The following is a 21,286-nucleotide window of genomic DNA, read 5'->3' as shown; positions in this document are numbered from 1 at the left end:
CCTTTAAGTTTCTGAAAAATGCAAGTTATGACTTTTTAGAAAAACACACAGCAGGTAGGCAAGGGCAAAAGGTTTTGATTAGGAATCAAGAATTAAAGTTCAGTTGATTGTAAACTAATAAATCATGTGTGGATAAAAACCAGTTCTACATAACACAGTGCTTTAAAAAGTAAAATTTCACATCCCAAACAGAAAGAAAACTAAGTAGGAGGCAACTGTTTATATATAAAGGTGTAAGGAATGACTGGAAGTCATATGAGGATGACTTTTTGTTAAATGACAAGCATAAGCAAGCCTCTTTGGTGAAAAACAATAAACATAATCAAGGAAATGTTACACAACAAAAGCATGAAGTGGCGAGTTGTTTGGACAAGGGTCTTTTTCCTGGTGCCATAGGGAACTGTTCACCTAAGAACAGAGATGACTGGTTATGCTTAGGAGAGTAAAAACTGAAGAGAATTTGGAAATCATTGTAGATAGTTATTTTATGAAAGCTCCATGCAGGTCAGCAGCTAAGCAGTAAATAATCCTTCAAATTACAAGGAGATAAATATAAAAAGCTGAAGAGAGCTGAAAATATTTCTGTACGCAGCATCTGCCAGACTGTTAGTGACATGCTACATCACGTTCTGGCATTCTTAGATGAAAACTTGGGATGAACGCAAGAAATAACCACAGAAGTATCCAAGGTCTAAAAATCATGCCTCAAATCCCAAGAAAGCTCACCCTGCTTAATTTAATCAAGAAGTTAACAAGTGAGATGGTAATAGCATTTATACTTATGCACATGTTAAAGATTTTTGATAACAGATGTCTCTTCAGTCAGAGGAAGAAGCTGACCACTGAAGTTTGACAACTACAAACTAGAAACAAAGCTTTAAAATTACTATTAAACCCAAAGGATCATTGACTACAGAAACATCTCACCTAGGGCTGTGGTGGAGCCACCAGCACTTACAGTCAACCTAAACTCATTTTCCAAGATGTGTAGAAGTTTCAGAGGAAACTCTGGACTGGACATTTGATTCTCTGGCTTATCTTACTCAGGAGATCAGAACAGAGAATCACTATGTTTTCCCCTGCTCCTCCCTCCAATCTTATTCTATTTCTCAGAGAGAATCCCTGCTTCCAGACTAGCATCATGGGTTACCAGTAATAAACCCAAATGTAAGAGCAGAAACACAAAGTTTTATTTGCATAAACAGATTAAATTATTAGGAGCCAGAGAAGCAGCCAGAGATATCCTCTGACTTGCTTGACTAGGCAAAGGGAGAAATCCATAAATAAAGTGACTTAAGAAAGCTGCCATCATCAACAGGAAATCTACTGCTCATCTAAGAACAGCCAACACCACGTTCAGCGCTGAAGAAAAAAAAAAAATCCTTAAAAATACCAATACACCCAACACCCTTAAAGTGGATTAAGAAAGGCATTATTTTTCTACCAATAACGATTAGCATCACCTATGCATGTCAATACACATGCTCTTTGCTCGATTTTAGGTCACAGCACAGAGAACAGACATTTGACCCTCTAGTGAGTTTCCTTCTTCAGCTGCTGAGGAAAAAGCAGCACCCGTTCCCATCCTGCTGAGCTCCTCTGCAACCAACACTCGCTATTGCTCAACCAGCACGTGTTCCTGTCCTACCTCCAAGCTGGTTTAGAGGAAAATGAGAACACCCTGGAGGAACTACTATTCTCAATGCTTCGTCCTTAAAGTGTCCATTTCTGTTCTTCAGATGACAGGATTTGGCAACCGAGGACCTCACTTAAAAATGCTCATGTCTCTTCTCCTGTGCAGTACCATGCATGAGCAGGAAAGCCAATCAGACAGTGCAGTCTTAATCACTATTATTACAGAGCTTTAAATTTTCTCCTCAAATTTTTACATCGTTATCTTGTCGGCCCAGCTCAGGAATAGGCAGAAAAGAAGATATATAGAGTTGATCTGAGGCAAAACCCCCAACCAAATAGCAATACCCCTTTGCAATAACCCTGCTATTGCTAAAGTTATCTTTAAGCCCACACTTCTGAGATTATGTTAACAACTTCTACACTTAGGAACAGCAAAACAACAAGTTACGTTCACCTGCATCTGTCCAAGAGACAGAGAAATTAAATCTGGAGGCTGTCGTGCAAACACAAACTTGATATTCATTTCCTTGCAATGCTCCTGGCATTCAGGGTCCCCTATGGGACTGTCCCTAGTCACAAGAGCTAACCCCGTGGCAGGATCCTGCAACCCATCCTAAAGCAATAGCCTTTTTGAGACACAAAACAGTAGTAAAACAGTAAAATAATCAGTGTGACATAAGATTTTGACAGCAGCTGGACCTAAACTTAAGGTATAAGTACACAATCTATGTTACTATGGGGTTAGCAAAGGTGTGAATTTAACAGATCAGCTACTTTAGAGAAGGAGGCCATATGTATACTCTTACCTTACTGCACAGTATAGAAGGTAGTTTATTCCTTTTCACCTGTGTGAGGTGAAATCCATTTCATATACTACTTCACATATCTAGTACTTTCACATGTACTAGGAAAAGAAAAGGAAAGGGCTTGAAACAGCTACCGCTTAGCAGCTGGCCCACTGCAAGCCTATATACTGCCTTTCTCATAGCACCTTGTTTACATAAGCATACTGTGTTCTCAGAGTTAGGAAATCACATCTGTAGGCTATATAAGAAAATAATACAATGCCCAGAAGGTATCTACCGAGGGATTGATATGCTGTTCTTGCTTAGGTGAAGGAAAAGCTCTCTCCAACAGTCAATTTACTATTCCTGGGACTACTTTTGGCATAAAACACTACCACTCACAGACACAAAACAAGAAAGCCAACCCAGCTTTTAAAGACCATGTAGGCAGAGAGAGAATTACTGATGTATGTTTGGGATACACTCAGAAATTACTGCAATGGCAATTAATACACTGCACAGAGAAACAGAGAAAGTATTGTAAAGCTCCTGATCTACAGCAACTTAAGTTTTAATGACTCACAACAAGGCTTTTCAGTTCAATTACTCTGCTTTCAGGTACAGTAAGTTTCATTAAGTAAACACCTCAAAAAAAGTATTCAGAGATCATTATTTCCTGCAAATGTGTATTTATTTTCTCATTATACAGAGGCTCCGATTTTCTCAGGTGCCACAATGATCAAAAGGAAATAAAAAAAAAGAATGAGTCATGACATCCTGGAAGATAACACATGTAGTTTTTAAAATACAAGGGAAAACGACGGTTTCCAAACCACTACGGTTTTAGAAAACATCCTAAATAAACTGCAAAAGGAAAACATTAATTTCAAAACCTCAGGTTGTTCAATGACTTGTTGAAATAAAACAGGAAAGTTGGGGATAACTTTAGAGTAAGGGCAAGAGATGAATAAACAACCTTTTAAGATCGTATGTGGAGACTGAGCTGAGTAACTGTAATGAGACTTGACATATTAGAGGGTTAAAGGGACGTTAAACCCCGTAGGCCTCATTTTTTCAACCCTTGAAAGCAATGAAGTTTGATTGGAAAAGTCATGTTGATTTTGTTTATTCTGTTCCTGATGGTTTTTTTCCCTTCAAACTACATTTTTGACATTAAAATACACTACATATTTCTCATTGTTGTTGTCAAATCAGATTTCAAGTCTAAGATATACATTCTATCCACATTAAATAAGCTGTATAGGTTCACATATAAGGACCGTTTCTCCAGCAAGAAATAATAAATGTCAAACTCATAACTGAGCTTTTGTTTTTCCCTTTTAAAGGCAATGTGCATACTTGAAGGCAGCATAATAGTTCCAGGCAGAAAATGAGTAAATGCACATTCATCAGCATTGTGTATAAAGAATATGCAGCGCATGAGAAAGCAATGAGAGGAGAGTAGCTATAAATGACAGTTGAAACCAACATACAGGTTGATCACTACAATAAGATAATTTTTAAATTATCTATAAGTATTCTAAATAAGTGCTATAGTTCCTTAGTTCTAACAAGTCCAGATTTACACATACCTTCTCAAATATGTATGCAACAGCTATGGCAGAACTCCTTCACCTATCACTGAATTACATCCAGCTCTGGACTGAGATGCAACTGAAACAATTTTGTAGAGGAACTACAAAAGATACACAGCACGAAGCTGAATATGCACTGCATTATTTAGAAAGACAGAAGGCAAGCTGGAGTGGAGTTAAGGCTGGGTTATCAATATTGGACCTTTCGCAACTTCTGTTTGGGGACAGAAGCCGTGTTCGGTATCTCACTCCCTACCGCAGACCCTTCAAATAGCACAGTATCTAAGACTCTTGCACATAAAGCAAAAGTCAGTCATATCTTCAAATCCTACTTAAAAATATTAAAACGATGCTGATGATGCTGTACCAGGAGGCTTTATTCTAAAGGTACATTAAAAGAAGAACAACACTCAAGCCCTTCAAGTTAAACTGAAGGGAGAGCAGAAGGATTTCTAGGCATTTCAGGTTCCACCTGAAGCCCTCACACATAGTAACATTTTTACTGAAACACTGTATTACCAGTTTGTCAGAAAGCTAGCTTAAGTAGCACAAACCAGAGTAATAACTGAATTCAGTTAAATGATTTCAACATAGGAAATAGATCCTATAGATCACAGGACTTAAATTAAAATACAGGAGTTGGTTTTTTATGTGTGCAGTAGCTTTACAAAGCGTGTTTCCATATTTCAGGAGCTAAATTCTGCAGCAATACAAAGAGACAGATATTAAACTTTCCAAACTGTCTACTGACAATCCTCAGTCTTTTCATACCCTGCCCATGAGCTTCTTAACTGAAATGTCAAAAGCTGTAATGACACTGTCACCAGAATCATGAATCTCCAATCCTGTTTTAACTGTTGCCCGTATATTTTTTTATCCTCACATAATCCATTACACACAAAATACTCTTCATCCCTGCCTCAGCAGCCTTCACATACCTCTCAGCTTCCCCCTTCCTGCCCTCCAGGACACACTCTCTGCCTTCCTCTTCAAATCCTTTGCTAACATTCACATTTTCCATGAAACTGTCCCACTTTCTTCTTACTGATATTCCTCAGCATCCCTTTCTCTTTTGCCTTCTAAGTGACTTTGTTCACCAGAACCCCTTCCTCCTCACTCACCTTCCCCACAAACACCATTACAACACCAACGGCAACAGAGAGACTCAGTCACAAAACTGCAGCTCTAGAAGTCCTGGAATCACGGTTTAGGGCTGAAAATCTACCCAACTTTCTGAAACTTAGCACCGTACCAAATTTTAACAGCCCAGCTCTAAGCTCTTGAGCACCCCCTAACACATCTTTTATTTGCACAGCTGTTCAACTCAAAGAGAGCAGGGGTGAACTGCCCTACCAGCGGCACTAGTAAAGAACATGAATATGCAATGCAGCTGTTAGGTAGAGATGATATCCCGCTTTACTGGATGCTTTTAAAGATCTAAACGAAATAAGTTCCATCACATGTATATATTAAAAGTTATATATAAATATATATATATGTATAAAAACTGGGAATATATTGAAAGGAGAAAGATGCATTAAATAGCATTTTCCAGTAAATTAATTAGGAGAGCCCAGCTAATCCGGTTAACGCTGGACCCAATAACAATTTGACATATTTGAGAGGAAAACACTGAGAATTAGGCAGATGTTTTTGGCTGGTGTCTGTGTGTTGCTCTGTTTGGAACAACCCCCAGCCCTGTCCTCCCAGGAAGCACTTTGACGCTGAAGGTATGTGCTGTAATTAGTCGCATTTTCACCCCGCACATCATAACTTCAGCGTGACACCTCTTCAGCACAGAAGCGACTCCTGTTCTCATCTGCAAGTGGACTAAGAAAGGAATCTACTGATCTAACGGACGGGCGAACTAGGGTACTAGCAGCACACCACCGTGCAGCCAAATAAAAAAACGTGAGCAACTCCCTTAAACACGGGGAGCTCTCGTTTTAAGCCAGGAATTTGCCTTGCAGCTCTTCTAGGGATAAAGTTGGCAGCGGTCAGGAAAAGGGGGAGGAAAGGTAAGGAAAGCGCTGGGGTAGGTCGGTTCAAACCAGCTGGAGAGGCCGGCAGCAGGCACTTTCCAGCACCCCTGGCCCTGCGTGAGGGCTCCAGCCGGGGCCGGCTCGACCCGGGCAGGTACACCCCTCCGCCACAGCCGGGGCTCGCACGCTGGCTAACTGGCCGCCCCACGAAGTCAGACGGAGCGACACCCCAGAACCGGGCGCTGGCTCCGCTGCCAGCAACACCCGGCCCCGGCTCCCGGCCGCTTCCACCCGCCGCCGCGCAGCCCCCAGCGGCCCCGCCGGGAGCGAGTCCCTCCGCCGGACACGCGAGAGCGGCCGGAGCCGCACGCCGGGCGGGGAGCGGGGAGCGCCTCAGCCCCGCGCAGCGCCGGCCGCCCCGCACAGCCCCGAGGCCAAACGTGCCGGGGGCACGGGGAAGCGGGGCGCCCGTGGCGGACCCCGGGGAAGGGCCGCCCCCCAGGGCGGGAGCAGGGTGCGAGGATGCGCCCCCGCCTCGGCTCGCCCCCCGCAGGCTCGCCCAGCCCGCCTCCCCGGGCTTCCCTCGGGGCGAGGGGAGGACGCAGCCGCGGCGGCGGAGGAGAGCGGGGCGCAACCGCCCAGCGCTGCCGGGACAAGGAGCGCGGCGACGGCGACGGCTCCCGTCCCGCGCCGGCACGGCTGCGGCGCAGCTCCCTCACCTCACCTCACCCCCCCGCCCCGCCGCGCCCCGCCGGCCGCCACCGGGTGAGGCGAAGCTCTCCAGCCGCGGGGGCACGCGGACGGCCCGCGCCTGCCGCCGGCCGGGCGGTCGGAGCGGAACCGCCGCTCCCCAAACTTTCCCCGGGCACTCACCGGCGGAGCTCATGGTGCTCCCCGAGCGCTGCACCGGCCTCCCCCTCGTCCCTTACGCCACGGCCCCTCTGAGGGCCGAGGAGAAGGAGCCCATTGTTCCCCCGTGCCACCACCGAGCAGCAGCAGCACCGCCCGCCCGCCACTGCATAACAGCCCGCGGCCGGCAGCAGAGTGAGCACCCGCCGCCAGCCCCGTCGCCGCCGCCCCGCGGCGCCCCCTGCCGGCCCGCCGCCCGCCCCGCCCACAGGGCGCCCGGAAGCGCGCGCTCCCGGTGCCTTCTGGGGGCTGTAGTTCCCCCCGGCGCCGGGCAGGGCCGGGCGGGGAGGGGAGGGGCCGTCGGCTGCGCGGCGGACTCCGTTTCCCAGAGTGCCCACAGGGGGTGGCATGGCGGAGAAGGATGACACCGGAGTTTGACGAAGAAGTGGTGTTTGAGGTGGGCGCGGGGGCGACCCGGGGCGGGCTGGGCCCGTGTCTCTCCGCCCCTCGCCGGGGCGTTGCGCCGCGGCCCCCGGGGACGGCGTGCGCCGGGCGGGCCGAGGTGACCGGCGGGCGTGAGCCGGGCGCGGGGCCCGGCCGGGGGCAGCGCCTGCCGCGGGCAATCGGCGGCGGGCGGGGGAGCGGGGGAGGGCGGGAGCCGGCGGGACGGCGGGGGTGTCCCGCGCTCCGGAGCAGCCTGCGGGCCGGGAGCCGCGCCGCGCCCCTCCGCGCAGGCCGAGGGCGGGACCGCCGGCGGGAGCGGGAGCCGGGCCGGGGCCGGGAAGGCTCGGCCGGGGAGGCGGCGGTCGATCCTTTGTGCGGCGGCCCGCCGGGGCTGCGCGGGTCGGCGGCTGCCGGCGTTGCAGTCTCGGTGAGAGGTGCCGGGAGGCCGGTGGCGGCGGGTGTTCCCTCAGAGCGGCCGGCGCCGGCCTGTGAGCACCGTCGGGGGCTGAGGGGGGGCGGCGAGCGCCCTTGTACCCGCGGGTGCAGGCGGCTCGGTGCGGGTGGGATCAGCGCCGCGCCGTGCTGACCACCGACCTCTGCGGTCGGGGCGAAGGTGGTAAATCCCATGTGCAGCTAATAAATCTGGCTTCTGAATCGGTGTAATCCGCGTAAAAGGTACACTTCAGCACGCACTCACGTGTGTAGTAAGTACCGAAACTACCTTATCTTAACAGTATTTGTATTATTTACATAAAACTTTTACGATTGTATTGCATATCTCGTTGGATAACACAGCAACCATATCATTTTGGCCTTATTTAAAACAGTGGCTAAATGTATCAGTTGCAGTTTGGTGACAAAATCAGGTTAGTTTAGAGTGGGTAAATGTAATTGCATCTTCATGGAGGGCACACCTGTTTTTGCAGGTGTACAGAGAAAGTAGTTACGGAGAAATACTGTCTTTAAAATTATTAATTATTTATGATAGTGATAATGTGTCTGGTTTTCCCAGGATGCAAAAAGCTCCTCACATAAGGAATGATTTTTTTTCTCAGCTGCGTAAGTACTGCCTGTATATGGCTTTGGTTTGTACCACAAAGTTTAGTGTTTATCTACAACCAACCTTGAATCCTAACAATAAAATCTGTTATTTATAATTGCTGCTATGTTAAATCACTTCCTTTAATAGCATAAATCCGTGGTGAGAATTTATTTCACTGGTGTAATGCCTGCCGTCTGCATTTCCTTTTTCAGTAATAGTGATACTCGTTTTATAGTTCCACAGTTCTACAGTTCATGCAGTGGTTACCGTTTTGATTGAAAATAATGGCCGCATAGGGAGTAAAAGATAACTCTGCACGTGCATATGCACTTCGCTATTTTCTTTGTGTTTTGGGAACAGATTTCCATCACTAGTAAAGGCTCTTTGGTACATTACTGTATTAAGTGTGTGTGTGTACACACACTTATAGGTATACTAAGTGTTATATCTTTCATATATGAGGGTACAACTATAACATTGGATAAGCAATGGTAGGAAAAATACATATTTTTTTGGTTGGTTGGTCGATAGGTTGGGGTGCAGAGCTGCATGAGATACCCGCTGATAATAATTTTTTCAGGTATTTCAAGATACCCATTATCTTCAAAAGTGCTCAGCAGGGTTCATGTTACTGTAAAATGAAGGCTCCACAGAGAATTATGAGTATGTTCCACATAGATGAGCCAGAGATGGGAATTAGCAAGGAACTGAAAAGTATTTGGGTGGTTAATGTTACAACATATTTATTTTTTAATTAGCATTTGGATTTTTTTCTTGGGCCCCAGACTCTCCCCCTTAATTATTTGTGGGGTTTTGTAAGCAATTACAGTTTTCTCTGCACCTTAGTAGGTCACTTCCCATGTTGTTCTTTCAGTGGTCATTCCTGCAAGGCCCTGAGCATTTACATCTAGATTACTGCCAACACCTGTTTTCTTTGTGCTTTTGGAGCTCCTGTGAACAAGGTATCAGTCAATATTGTAAGCAATAGTGGTTTGCTAACAGATGCATAATCAGTAAAGAAGTGGTCCTTCATATTTTTATGTGCAAAAGAATGAGTAGAAGGGGCAAGAGAAGCAATGGGGTACGCTTCACCTGTTCCACATCACAGTTATGCCCTGTGTTATTTTCTGCACGTTTTTCAGGTCATAGCTCTGTCCAGCAGGACAGCTGTCCACATTACAGATTTTGCAGCATCACACAGATGATGGCCTGCTGATAGATATTTATGAGCTTCCAAGGACCAGTCGTTTTTCTCACTGTCAAAGTATCTTATATTAATGTATCTCTGAAGCAAGGGAAGCACAATCGTGGCATCACTGCCCTGGGAAAGCAGTGTTACCCATCCAGTTCAAGAGCCATTGCAGGTCATTTTGATTGAACAATAATGAATGATGGGCATTTTAATCTATCCAGTAAGTGCTGCCACACTCTATCCAGTTTATAAATTAATTCTTACAGCAGCCAGTGATTTTCATTCACCGACTGCATAGCCCTCAGCACTTCAGTTCTTGCATTTGTTACAACCAGTTGATCCTGTAATTAAAATACTATAAATATTGAGGGGAGGGGGCAGAACCCAAGAAACACAGGGGTGCCCCTGATCTGCTTAGCCTGGGCTTGTCCGCCAGCAGTGTGTCAATAATTTTTGCAATGTGGAGCAGATTGTACTAAAAAATGGACGAACAAAGAATGAGATTCTTTATTAATGTCTGTCTTAATTTATTAAGGGAGATCATGAAATAGGAAATTTGATGTTAAGTTACTTGAGATGAGCTTTTTACCAAAATGGGCTAGAAGACAGAATGCTGCAGTTACTGTATACCCCAGAGTCCTCTGGAAAATTTGACTGTTTTGTGTATTTTGATGTGAAGACTGGAATTGTGTGAGGGTTTTTTGTTGTTGTTTGGACAATGACATCTCCTTGTTTTCTTTTTCTTTTTTAAATGTATAAATTAAAGAAGCTCCTTGTTCAAACTGGCTAAATTTCTGCATCATTATTCCAGGGGGAGGACTATGTTAGAACTTCATTGCTTTGGTAATTAATAACTGCCATCTAATTTCTGACTTAAAATTTATTCATGGCCACTTAATACCTACTTGCACTTTTGTTAATTTTGCCCATTAGCATATATAGTTCTCACATTTCTTTAGAATTTACCTCTCTTTATGTAGTCGTAGAAAGCAACCCCATCCTGGCTAAGAATTTTCCTAAACCAAATAATCCAATATATTTTAGCTTCCTTTCTCAAAACAGATTTTCCTGTTCTTCATTTTTGGTTCTGTTTTTTTATTTGTTTGGGTTTGGGGTTTTTTTTGCGTTCTCTTCAGTTTGAATCTATCTTTCTTGATCTGAGCTTGCAGCATGGTACTTGGTGTTCTTGATGGGGTCTTGTACAACTACTTTCACTTGCTTCTGCTGGGAATACTTTGTTACTTGCATCCTGGGCCTGCACACAACTTTTTCAAGTCTTCATACTGTTTGACTTGGTAGTAATGTGGTAGCGTAACCCCTTACTTCTCATTTTTATCAACAGCTTCCATATTATTGGAGAGTTTGTTTTTACTAGTCCCTGCGTAAGGTCTGGCTGTTGTCTAATGTTAAATTGCATGCCCATTATCAGTACCCACTCAAGGTCATCCAGGTTTTTTTGTATGATGTTTCAATCGTTTTTTGCATATGTGATGTTATTTGGTGTTATTGGGAAATTTCATTAGTATGCTTTTTTGGTATAGGGTTAATTAAGAAAATTTAAAAGCTTTGACCAAGGACTCATTCTTTAGGAAATCCATTAGTAAGCTACTTTTGATCTGATACCTTTCTGTTCAACATAACCCACTTTTATCTCTGCCATCTACATATTTGGTTCCTTTCCCATCTTTTTTGTCTTAACTGATACAACATGGTATCAAAAGTCCATACCCCATATGGCACAGTATAAAAAGTCCATATAAACTTCCTGCATTTCCTTTATCTAGAAAAAATTAGCTTGTCTTTCAAAGAAAGATGTCAAGTGGGTTTGGCACAATTTACCTCTGGCAAACCCATGTGATACCATCTTTGATGATCATCTGTTTTCTTCTTTGTCTTTGAATTTTGCCAGAGAGAATAATTATTCTCAGTAGCCTGCTGGCTTTTAATCATATTCATAGGCCTGACATATTCCTGATTGCCTTTTTCTCTTGTAAATATAGGCACTATGGTTTTTTCCACTTTTGAGTTTATAGATTTATGAAAAACCCTTTCTGCTGGTTCTGTTATCTCCTGTGCCCATTCTTTCAGAACACAGGGGTGAAGGTGATCCAAATACTGCTCTTTGAGTGCATTTTCGGCTCTCAGTTTCTACTTCCAGCTAAGTCACCTGTCCTATATTTTAATGAGCTTGTGCAAGTTGGTTTGGTTTTTTGTTACATTTGGATAGATATCAAAGCTATGCTCACAGAAACTAGAGAAGATTATAAAGCTAGAGTCACAGAATGGTTGAGGTTGGAAGGAACTTCTGGAGGTCATCTGGTCCAACCCCCCTGCTGAAGCAGGGCCAGAGACAGCTGATTGCCCAAGACCATGTCCAGATGGCTTTTTAATATCTCCAGCAACCTCTCCACAGACTCAACAACCTCTCTGGGCAACCTGTGCCAGTCCTTGGTCACCCTCACAGTAAAAAAGCATTTCCTGACGTTCAGAGGGAACCTCTTGGGTTTGAGTTTTTTCCCAGTGCCTCTGGTCCTGTCGCTGGGCACCACTGAAAAGAGCCTGGCTCTGTCCACTTTGCTCCCTCCCTTTGGGTATTTACATACACCGATGAGATCCCTCAAGCCTTCTCTTCTCCAGGCTGAGAAGTCCCAGCTCTTTCAGCTTTTCCTCTTGTATGAGATGCTCCTTTCTTCAGGTTTGCCCAGACCATCATTGGAACCTAATCCCAGAAAGACTTCCTGTGTCATGTGCATGGTACTGCTGGAAGGATTGGAGCTGACTTTTTGCTGTTTTCCATTTTAATGCTGTGTTTGCAGAAGAAAGTTAATCCATGCAAGATTTTTCACCAGATTGCACAGAAAAAAAAAGAGATTTTGACACCCACAATGTCAAACTGCCGCCACCTTAGATTTTTAAGGGCATTTTCATACACAATGTTTGAAAAATAAAGCTTTGCATGTAGAATTGTATAAAATATACCACTGGATTAATTTCATTGCCATAAACATCTCTCAAGTTTTTAAAATTTTAATTAGGAAAGTAAGTTCCCCTCACTTGAGACATTGTTTTAATTAACTCATGAGTCTTGTGCCATTCCTGCAACCAGTTCTGTCCATATTATTTACTTAATATTGCTATTCACTAGCTATTTCAGTACTAATGGAAATTCATGTTAAATAATAGCCCCACTAAAGGCTGGCTGAGTGTGGTTGTTGAATCTGATATTTTATTCTAGATCTAGAGAATCTGATCATAAGTATGGTTCCAGACTTTTAAATTTGGGATTTATTGTTTGTACTGTTAGAAATCCCAAACTGAAAAATACAATATAAATTGTGTGTGTGAGCTTTCCTGACTTCAAGTTTTGTTTTGCACAAATAAGAGAATAATACCAAATTAACAAAATGAGACTTTCTTTGGCTAGCCTATCTGCATCAGACCTCATATCCATACTAATCTGTATCTAAAAAGAAAACAAGCTGGGGATGAACACAAATTGAGGAAAAAAAATCTCGTGTCCAAATTCAAAAGTTTGTATCTGTGTGAAATACTGAACACAGCTGTACTGAACCTAGAATTGGAACCCACAAACTCAGAACAAAGATTTTGAACGTATAACAGGTGCTCTTGTTTCCCAGCCAGCCCTTGCTCAAGCAGTCATCATCATTGGCAGAAAATATGCACAGAAATGGAATTACCCTCTCCAGGGTTTGGAGAGACATGGTCTGCATTCTTTGTCTTCTTGCTGTGGTGGAAGAAGCTAATGTGAAAAATGAGGCCTGAAAGCAGTGGAGAAGTGCTCCATGAACAGCGTGCCATCCTGAGAGAGAAAGGAAGCACCAGGGCCCAGCAGAGCTGGCAGCTGCTTGGCACTGGGTCTGGCCTCTGTGGGGAGGTTGTAGGAATGGTGGAGTCTGTTTAGGAGGGGCATGAAACAAAAGTGCTTGGGAAATACTGGACAAGATCATAATGTGTTCAAATGTCAGGTTCAGAAAGACAGCACTCACTGCTAATTTAGGCTACAAGCCAAGGAACTGCTTGGTGCTGAGAGGCATGGAGAATGCCTACGTATAATGATCTGATATACATACTTCTGTAAGATTTAAGATTCCAGCAAGAGACACCACCTTTCCCAGCATAATACAACTATCTTCAAAACAGCCTTTAGCTGATTTGTTCTCTGCATGCCTACAGTAGTAAAACATGACTCCAATAGGTATTTCTTGGGAATACTGTGCATCATTAAATTGAGATGTTCAAATCCTCATCTGAACCCTTATAACAACCAAATGTAGCTTTTATCGAAACACTCAGTGATGTTTGTTTTCACAAATGCTTTCTCCACCTAAATTGAGCTGTTCTAAAATTAGTTTAAAAAATGAAACAAACCCAGATGAAAACTCCAAGTAACCTAACCTCAGAAACTTTTTGTTGTGATGAAAATTTTAAGTCACATTCATTCAAAACCCTGAAAACGTCAGTACTTGCAAAGTAATGTGATTTTTGTCAAGCATCGGGCTTATAAATGAGTATTCTAAAAAATAACATCTCAAATGTTAAGAGGAAGCTGAAAAAGAACAGTCAAACAATGTCAATGGTAGTGTCAGTAATGTTCCCTCAACAGGATTTTTCTCACCAAATATTGGGTGGGCTAAATATGTAGTGTTTTCATTTCATACATAAAAAGCTGAAATAAAGTCAGTTTTAAATGCACAGTTCTGTCACAACCACCGTTCACTTGTCATTCTGATGAGGTGGTTCTGAGACTATGCTTTGTCTGCCTAAGTGTGGGCTGTTGCTGGAAGAGGTGTTCAGGCTTCACTCCTCTTTTCAGGCTTAGTCCCATCCTCTTCCTTATGCTGGCACCTGGATTTGTGGGTGATACTGTAAATTAGCTCCGGAGACTGGTTAGACTGTAAACTAACCTGGCTAAGAAAGACAAAAAAAAAAAAAAAAAAAAGAGTTTTTATTTTTTTTACAATCAGATCAGTTCCTTGTTCCATCTCACCATTTGACTATATAAATATTGCCATTAGTGTTCTAAAATGGTACTGCAGCTTTCATCTGCACCCACTGGTAATGGCAGCTTAAATTGACCATGTAAATGCAGCTTGGGGAGATATCCCTGCTGCAAATTGCCGTGTACTGTGGAGGTGCCTGGACTAGTGATGGATGGACTGTTGCGGGTATTTTGCTTCTCAGCAGTCCACTAAGAGGAAGGGGAGGACAGACAGTGCTCCTTTTCGTCACATGACTAGGAGGCAGGTGATACTGGAGAGAAAAATAAATGAAACTGCAAATTTAAAGCTGTGTAAAAAACATTCTTGTTGTGGAGGCAAGTAAATTCATCAGATGTTTTTGGATCGCACTGATGTCATATCTGAAAGGATAGAGAAAAGTATTATATAGGCCATATGGTGTGTAAACCCATATTGCCTTTATTATTTTTAATAGAAATTTTGAAGCCAAAAGTACATGATGATCCATAGTACATTTGAGGTCTGTTAGTCCAAAAATTTTTTAATCCTCCTCTATATTAATTGTTCTGAGGTCATGTTTACAGGAGGGTTAATACTGCAGTACTGCCCTCACAACTTCAAGTCATGAATAAACTTCCTTGAGACACATGAATAAAAAGAATGACTCACTGTACTTTTCTTTTAGTCTTTATCATGTGACAGTCTCTTTAGTTTCTTGGATGTTTTTCATTTCAGTAAAGATATTTGCTTACACTATATTGTCATTAGGAGTCAGAATTAACATGATTTATAATGGATAAACAAGTTAATTTTTTGGAGCTGGTGTTTTAAAGAGGTTTCCAAAATGTTTCAGAAATACTCCACTGGTTTACAAGAGGCAATAATTTAATGAATTTAGTTTTGAATGTAATTGAGGGGTAAAAATCTGTGAGTTGTTAGTAAGTGGTATAAAACAAACCAGTTTTCCTGTATCAGCCTAGTCTGATGACCTGCATGATCAGTGATTTCCCATTCAAAACTCCAGGTACAGAGTCTGGCTGGCCTGTTACCCAGTCTTGCACTTTTATTTTCAATTGTTCAAGGTATTTTTCATCTCTGTCCTTGTCAGAAAGGTCCTGCTCAACTTTTCACCTGTATTCACAGGTACATTTTTGATAAGGTAAATAGTCCAGAGCTCTCGGTGAGTTTCAGTGCTTTGTCTAGTACGTACTATTTTTTTCTAAGACTTTTCCGTTATGGCAATAATATGCAGTCACCTGCTGAAAATGCAAAAAAAAAAAAGAGCTTTCCTGTATTACAGATCCAGTGATAAGGAACTATACACAGGCTATAAAACTTTCCTAACTCTTCGGGACATTTGGGTGCATGCAGAATTAGATGCATATTGTGCATTGGAAAATATTTGGGAACAGTAATAGATTAATGACTTCAAAGTAGTTTTCGGAGCCTGTTTCTAAATCAGATGATACAGTGATGCTGGAGAAACCAAGGTCTATGCTCCTGTGGCAGTGAAAGCAGAATAGGAAATTTAAATGACTCTTTCACTGCCTTGAAGTCATTGTCTAATATTAGCCCTGTCAGCGCCTGGCTCTTTGTCAGTCGGAGCACAGGAGGAGGTGGTTACCAGCCAGGAGAATATGACCGTGGCTTTTAGATACTGTTGCTTGGAAAGTCTTATTAATGGCTGCATATAAGATCGATGTGCAATAATTCTTTCAAGCGGTATCTTTTTAAAAGCCTTTAGCAATCTGTCATCCTTGTCTCCCTCCCCCAAGTTAGAAAGGCACATTAGTCAGGAGAAATTGCACAGTCCTGGGAAGTTTCAAACTGCATCCACTGATGCTGTCAGGAAAATGCTACTGTGCAGGGGCACAGGTGCAATTAGACTGACGGCTGCTTCTCATCCTCGGCTTGGGTCATCCTGGAGGGACAAGTGGAAAGAAACGGGGAGGTGGGCGAGTTTCTATCAGGTGCATGGGAGCAGTACCGAAGAGAAAAATGGAATACCCTATTCCAGGAGACAAAGATCGCGCTGTCTGTAAGTGTTAGCTCAACTTCTTCAAATCTGTGTTTCGAGAGATGGGGGAAGATTGAATACTGTTTATTTTGTTCTGAGTTTTGCTACCTGTTCAGCATATCTTAGCCTTTGCTGTCTCTGTGGTAGAAATGTTTAACAATAAAAAAAGATAATTCGTATCTTGTAGTTATTTTGGAGGTGGTTTAAGCTCCCACTGTGTTTTGGGCATATTGGAAACCTCAGCTTTGGAAAAACATACCCATATTTTAAGAGATCTTTAAACCTCTTATTTTGTGCAGTAGCATTAAATATTACTTTTAAGGTTAATCTGCTCCATTACCTATTCTTGGAAACTAAAGCAGGGGGTTACTAGGTGGTAAATTTTATCATAGTAAAGAACATCGGGTGTGGGAAGCTCCTGTCTCTAATGGAGAAATCCTGAGTCATTTACTTCATGATGCATCAGCAAAAATAATTTGGGTGTGGCTTTGATTTTCAGATGCTACTGTAAAAAGACTGAAAGCTAACAGTGTCTTAATCTGATGTGTGATTGCAAATATTTTTCTCAGAACATGCACAAAATGCCTTTACATATTTAAGTGCAGTATCTGTGCTTGCAGGGCTGCAATAGATGTAAGTATTTGAATAGACATTTATCAAAAGTAAGCTCTTTCCTGAAGCTAGGGAATTCACTGCTGTAACAAGCTTTCCATCACATAGCAGTAGGCAATTTTATGTATGTTTGATTAGCTTTCAATGTTTGGCTTGGCTTTGATTTTTTGTATTTGTTTTTACTGTAGGCTTAGAGTTGCAAACACAATGTTTGGTCTTCAGTTTAGGTGATGGCTTTTTCTAACCAAGTCAGTGCTGTATTGCAAGCAGCACTAATAAGCATTGGGAAAGTGTTAAAGAACAAAACTAATTTAGTGGGCAGTTCTTTAATCCTGCATAATATATCTTGGGTTTAGAATGAGACTCAACCACTTCCAACAATGAAAAATGAGAGTTGCAATTAAACATATGTATATGAGTGAAATTTTAGCAGTATGGATCTAAAATAAAGATGTTCAGTGAGTTATGAATGAGGAGGAAAGAATTTTCTTTCTTGATTCTGGAAATGGGATTTTATATAAACCTATACTATACTGTACTATAAATGTCTAGTTACAATTGAATGGCTTTGCATATGACTGACTGTAGTAAATTAGAAAAGTCTCAGAAAGATGGGTGAGTTTTTTGTTGTCAGTTTCTGCTGAGTCCCCAGAAAACCCTAACTCTTCAAAAAGTATATTCTTACTCAGTACATCAGCTGTTTCTGACTACATTGCTTCACTTAATAACAAGATTTTCCATGTATAATCTGTACAAAGTACACCAAAGAATAATGCCATTTTTTCTTCTGTCTGTCCTGGAACTGTTTTCCTTTTGCAGCACACATTTTGAACAAGTAGCATAATAAAAAGATGCCCTGGCTGTAAATGTAATGCCTATCTTTTGTGTCTAGGTGGTCTCAGAAAGTGACTTAGAAGAAACGTAGAAGAAACTGCAGAAATAAATACAGCATACTGCTGAAAAACCTTGTCTTGGTACCCTCACTTCCTTTAGATAGTATTTCCCATCAGTAACTGGCAGTATGATGGTAACATAACAATAAGCTTATTATTAAACCTTTTTTCTTCTTTAATTTGTACATTACCTTGTAATTCTGCCAGAGACAACTAGAAATAAATGAACCTGACTGTCAAACATAAGCAATACTAACTATTCTAGTTATTATCTAAGTTGCGAGTGGTTGAAAGTAAAGATCTCAAAACACATGAAATAATTCCTGTAGAATAATGTGATGCTGTATAAATAGAAGATGAGATTTTATATTTAAATTTCCTTTTTATAATGGCCGCTGAAACAAATTTGCAGTCCTTTTCATTCACATAGTAACATAAAAGCTTTCTCAAGTAAACCTCTTTATTTTTTTTTTTTAAATTATAACCTATCACTGCTTGCAAGGATAAACTTTCTGGTATGTCCCGAATTTCTTAAACTAAAAGTATAGTATCTGTAATACATGCAGAAATGTAAAATCAGTTGTGCTGCTTTTTTTTTTTTTAATGTTGGACTGTTTGAAAAAGAATGCATGAATTTTGGGCAAAGAAAATTAGGAGGAAAAAAGACAGATCCCTCCTGTTTTCTCCAGCCAAGAAGTACATTATTTTAATATTATCACAGAATTTGCAGCTGAAAACAGCTGAACCTGACAATGCTGATGAATGATGGCATGAATTTAAACCAAGGAACTTTTCTCACAGTTAGCAGTGCATGTGCAAGAATATGTGCATATCTGTGATTTTTTTTTATAGCAAAGAAGGCATTTACAAGTGGAAGGCTTGGGTAAGGATGTAAGCTAGAAATTCAGAGCTATAATTTGTGGGACATCAGACACATTATGAAATTTAATTATTGTTTCTAAAGCTTTGTGGAAATGAAGGATGGTTTGTAAGCATTAAGTGTCTCTTGTACTGAAACAAGCAGTATATAGAATAGGGTATTAAGTATCATACTGCAGTTCTGTAGTTGCATAATTGATAATTTTCTGATTCTTTGATAATATTGGAACTTAGTGTGAATGTTCACATATATAAAATCTACCCTTCAACTTTTTAAGATTCTTTTACTGGATTTTCTACCTGTTATACATGCCATGGGAGAAATTTGCTGTAGACTGGTGGAGATATCCTCAGTGAGTTATACAGACCAAACAGCTTTACAAGAAACAATATTGACAAGGCTGTCACTTGTAAAGCTGTATCTAGGTTGTTGAGCAGTATCTAGGATGTGAAATACAATCAATCAATCAATCCTATGTGCTTTTATGTTAGCATAGGCTAATATATGTATGCCATCAGTGATATTTGTAATGGGAGTGCAATCTTCAGATTATCTGAGCAAAATATAAAGCTATGTGTGCTACACAAAAGCCTTCACTCTTAAAGGAAGAATTTTATGATTGGTTCATTAAGGTATTTAATAATCTAATTTCACGAGTACCTCAACCCACTTCTTATTCAGTGCTTTCTTCACCCACATCTTACATGCTTCTGATGGATTCAGAAAGAGGAACAATGGTGGTTTTACTTACAGCATAAGGGATTTTAGTTGCAGCATAGTTCTTGGTCATTTAAGTTAATAAAAAATGAGATTTTCCAATGCATACTTAAGTTCTGCTAATAATCTTTTAGAAAAAATGTGGAAGAGAAAGCACGTGGAGCCAGAGAAATGTGTTAGAGGAGGATTAATGCACCCTGAGTACTTTCTGAGAAAGCAAAAGAGAACAACCTTTATCTACTTGAAGGAATATGTGCTAAATATTCAAGTTAAATTTTAATTATAATTTGCTAACTCAATAGTCAGAAAACTGATTTCCAGTTCTGAGCAGTGATAAAAAATTGCAATCTACCCATAATGAGACCCCATTAAAAGCCTTCAAAAAGTTAATCAGAAGGGATTTACGTAAAGCTAGTAAGGTGCTTGTATTCTACCTTGATTGCAAGAACAAATAAAATTATTCTTCCTAGCTAGGGGCTGAAGTTTCATTAGCACTTGGAGAGATGGTGTATTTTTCACTATTTCTGTAGAGCAGAAAATGTACTAATTACAGTTAAATGGGAGGGTTTGATGTTGTCAAATACGCAGTAAGAAGGAAGAATTGGGCTCTTATATTTGTGTAATTTTTCACTTCATGTAGCATTCAGGATTCTACCTAAATCTCTCTGTCTTCAGTGGACAGTCTCCATCTGTGTCTCTCTTTCTGCCTTTCTTCATCCATTTTTGTGAGGAAATAGAACCACTCTAAACAGCATTAGACTGGTTTTCGTGATCAACTTCTAGAAAGTTATCTCATCATGGACCCCAAAGCCAGGTGTACCCTGAGATACTCATGGAAAAACTCTGTGGTATTTTTGGATTGTTTTGCCAGCTGTCTGTATGTAGGCGAGTACCAGTAAAGTACAAGAATAATCACGTGTCAAATGATGACTGGCCTCGGTTATGACAAGTATGGTCATAATGATGGACAGGTCTGCCAATAGCATAGATACGGTTTCCTTAGAGTCCTGCCTGGAGTGAGCATCAAAACTATGAGTTTGAATAAAACATTATCTGTTCATCCACCATTTTGTCTATGTGTCTTCATCTAAATGGGGAAATTCTGGCTGGTTCTGACTGAAACCTCCATGGTACCCTAAAGTCTCTCATGTTGGGGGTGTTCAGGTTGTTCCAGGTGTGCTGGCAGCATGCAGCCTGGCTCTCTATGGAAACCATTTAAGATAACGAGGTCATGCATATTCATTCATATTCTGAGTTTTGTCCTGAAGTTATTAAGCAAATTTAACAGTGTCTTAAAGAAGAGAAGTATTCTAGTCTTTTATGTTTTCTTTCCCATTTTAATTAAGTAATTCTGGTAAAGTGGCATATTCTGCTTAGAGAAAAACATACCTGCTTTCCCAGTCCAGAGCAGCACATTTTTTAATTAGTTAGATGCATTTGAAAAAGTACTCAGCCATGGAGGAAGGGTACTTGGAAAAAAGATAGGACTGAGTTGTCACACTGGCAAAATTCCCACAAGGAAACAAGTCATTAACCTGTCCTAGCATTTTGCACAGTCATTGTCATTGTGGGTGAGGGGTATTGTGCTTCTGAGTTGGTATGAGTGTTTTGAGTTTCGGGTAATGACTGGACAGTGAATCTGTTGTGAGTAACTCAGGCAGAGC

The 21,286-nt window shown here is 41.6% G+C and overlaps 2 protein-coding genes across 8 annotated transcripts in view; one reads left to right on the top strand and one right to left on the bottom strand.

Annotated features, from left to right (window-relative positions):
* FGD6 (FYVE, RhoGEF and PH domain containing 6) overlaps nt 1–7,055 on the bottom strand; it is a 74,919-nt gene extending 67,864 nt beyond the window's left edge. Inside the window, exon 1 of one of the 2 annotated variants that reach the window (XM_055807355.1) lies at nt 6,871–7,055. In XM_055807355.1, coding sequence (XP_055663330.1) covers nt 6,871–6,883 — 13 coding nt within the window. In that variant the 5' untranslated portion in view covers nt 6,884–7,055. The remainder of the gene's footprint in view (nt 1–6,870) is intronic. The other variant, XM_055807357.1, reaches the window with a different exon arrangement.
* VEZT (vezatin, adherens junctions transmembrane protein) overlaps nt 5,749–21,286 on the top strand; it is a 68,173-nt gene continuing 52,635 nt past the window's right edge. For 4 of the 6 annotated variants that reach the window (XM_055807359.1, XM_055807358.1, XM_055807363.1 and 1 more), the window contains exon 1: nt 7,180–7,303. In XM_055807359.1, the coding sequence (XP_055663334.1) occupies nt 7,268–7,303 (36 nt within the window). In that variant the 5' untranslated portion in view covers nt 7,180–7,267. Of the gene's footprint in view, nt 6,034–7,179; nt 7,304–7,530; nt 7,995–21,286 lie in introns of those variants that run through there. The other 2 variants (XM_055807360.1, XM_055807361.1) reach the window with 2 other exon arrangements.

This window comes from Falco peregrinus, chromosome 6, assembly GCF_023634155.1.
Source record: "Falco peregrinus isolate bFalPer1 chromosome 6, bFalPer1.pri, whole genome shotgun sequence".
NCBI lineage: Eukaryota > Metazoa > Chordata > Aves > Falconiformes > Falconidae > Falco > Falco peregrinus.
The sequence above is the reverse complement of the archived record's forward strand: the minus strand, read 5'-3'. Positions and strand labels throughout refer to the sequence as shown.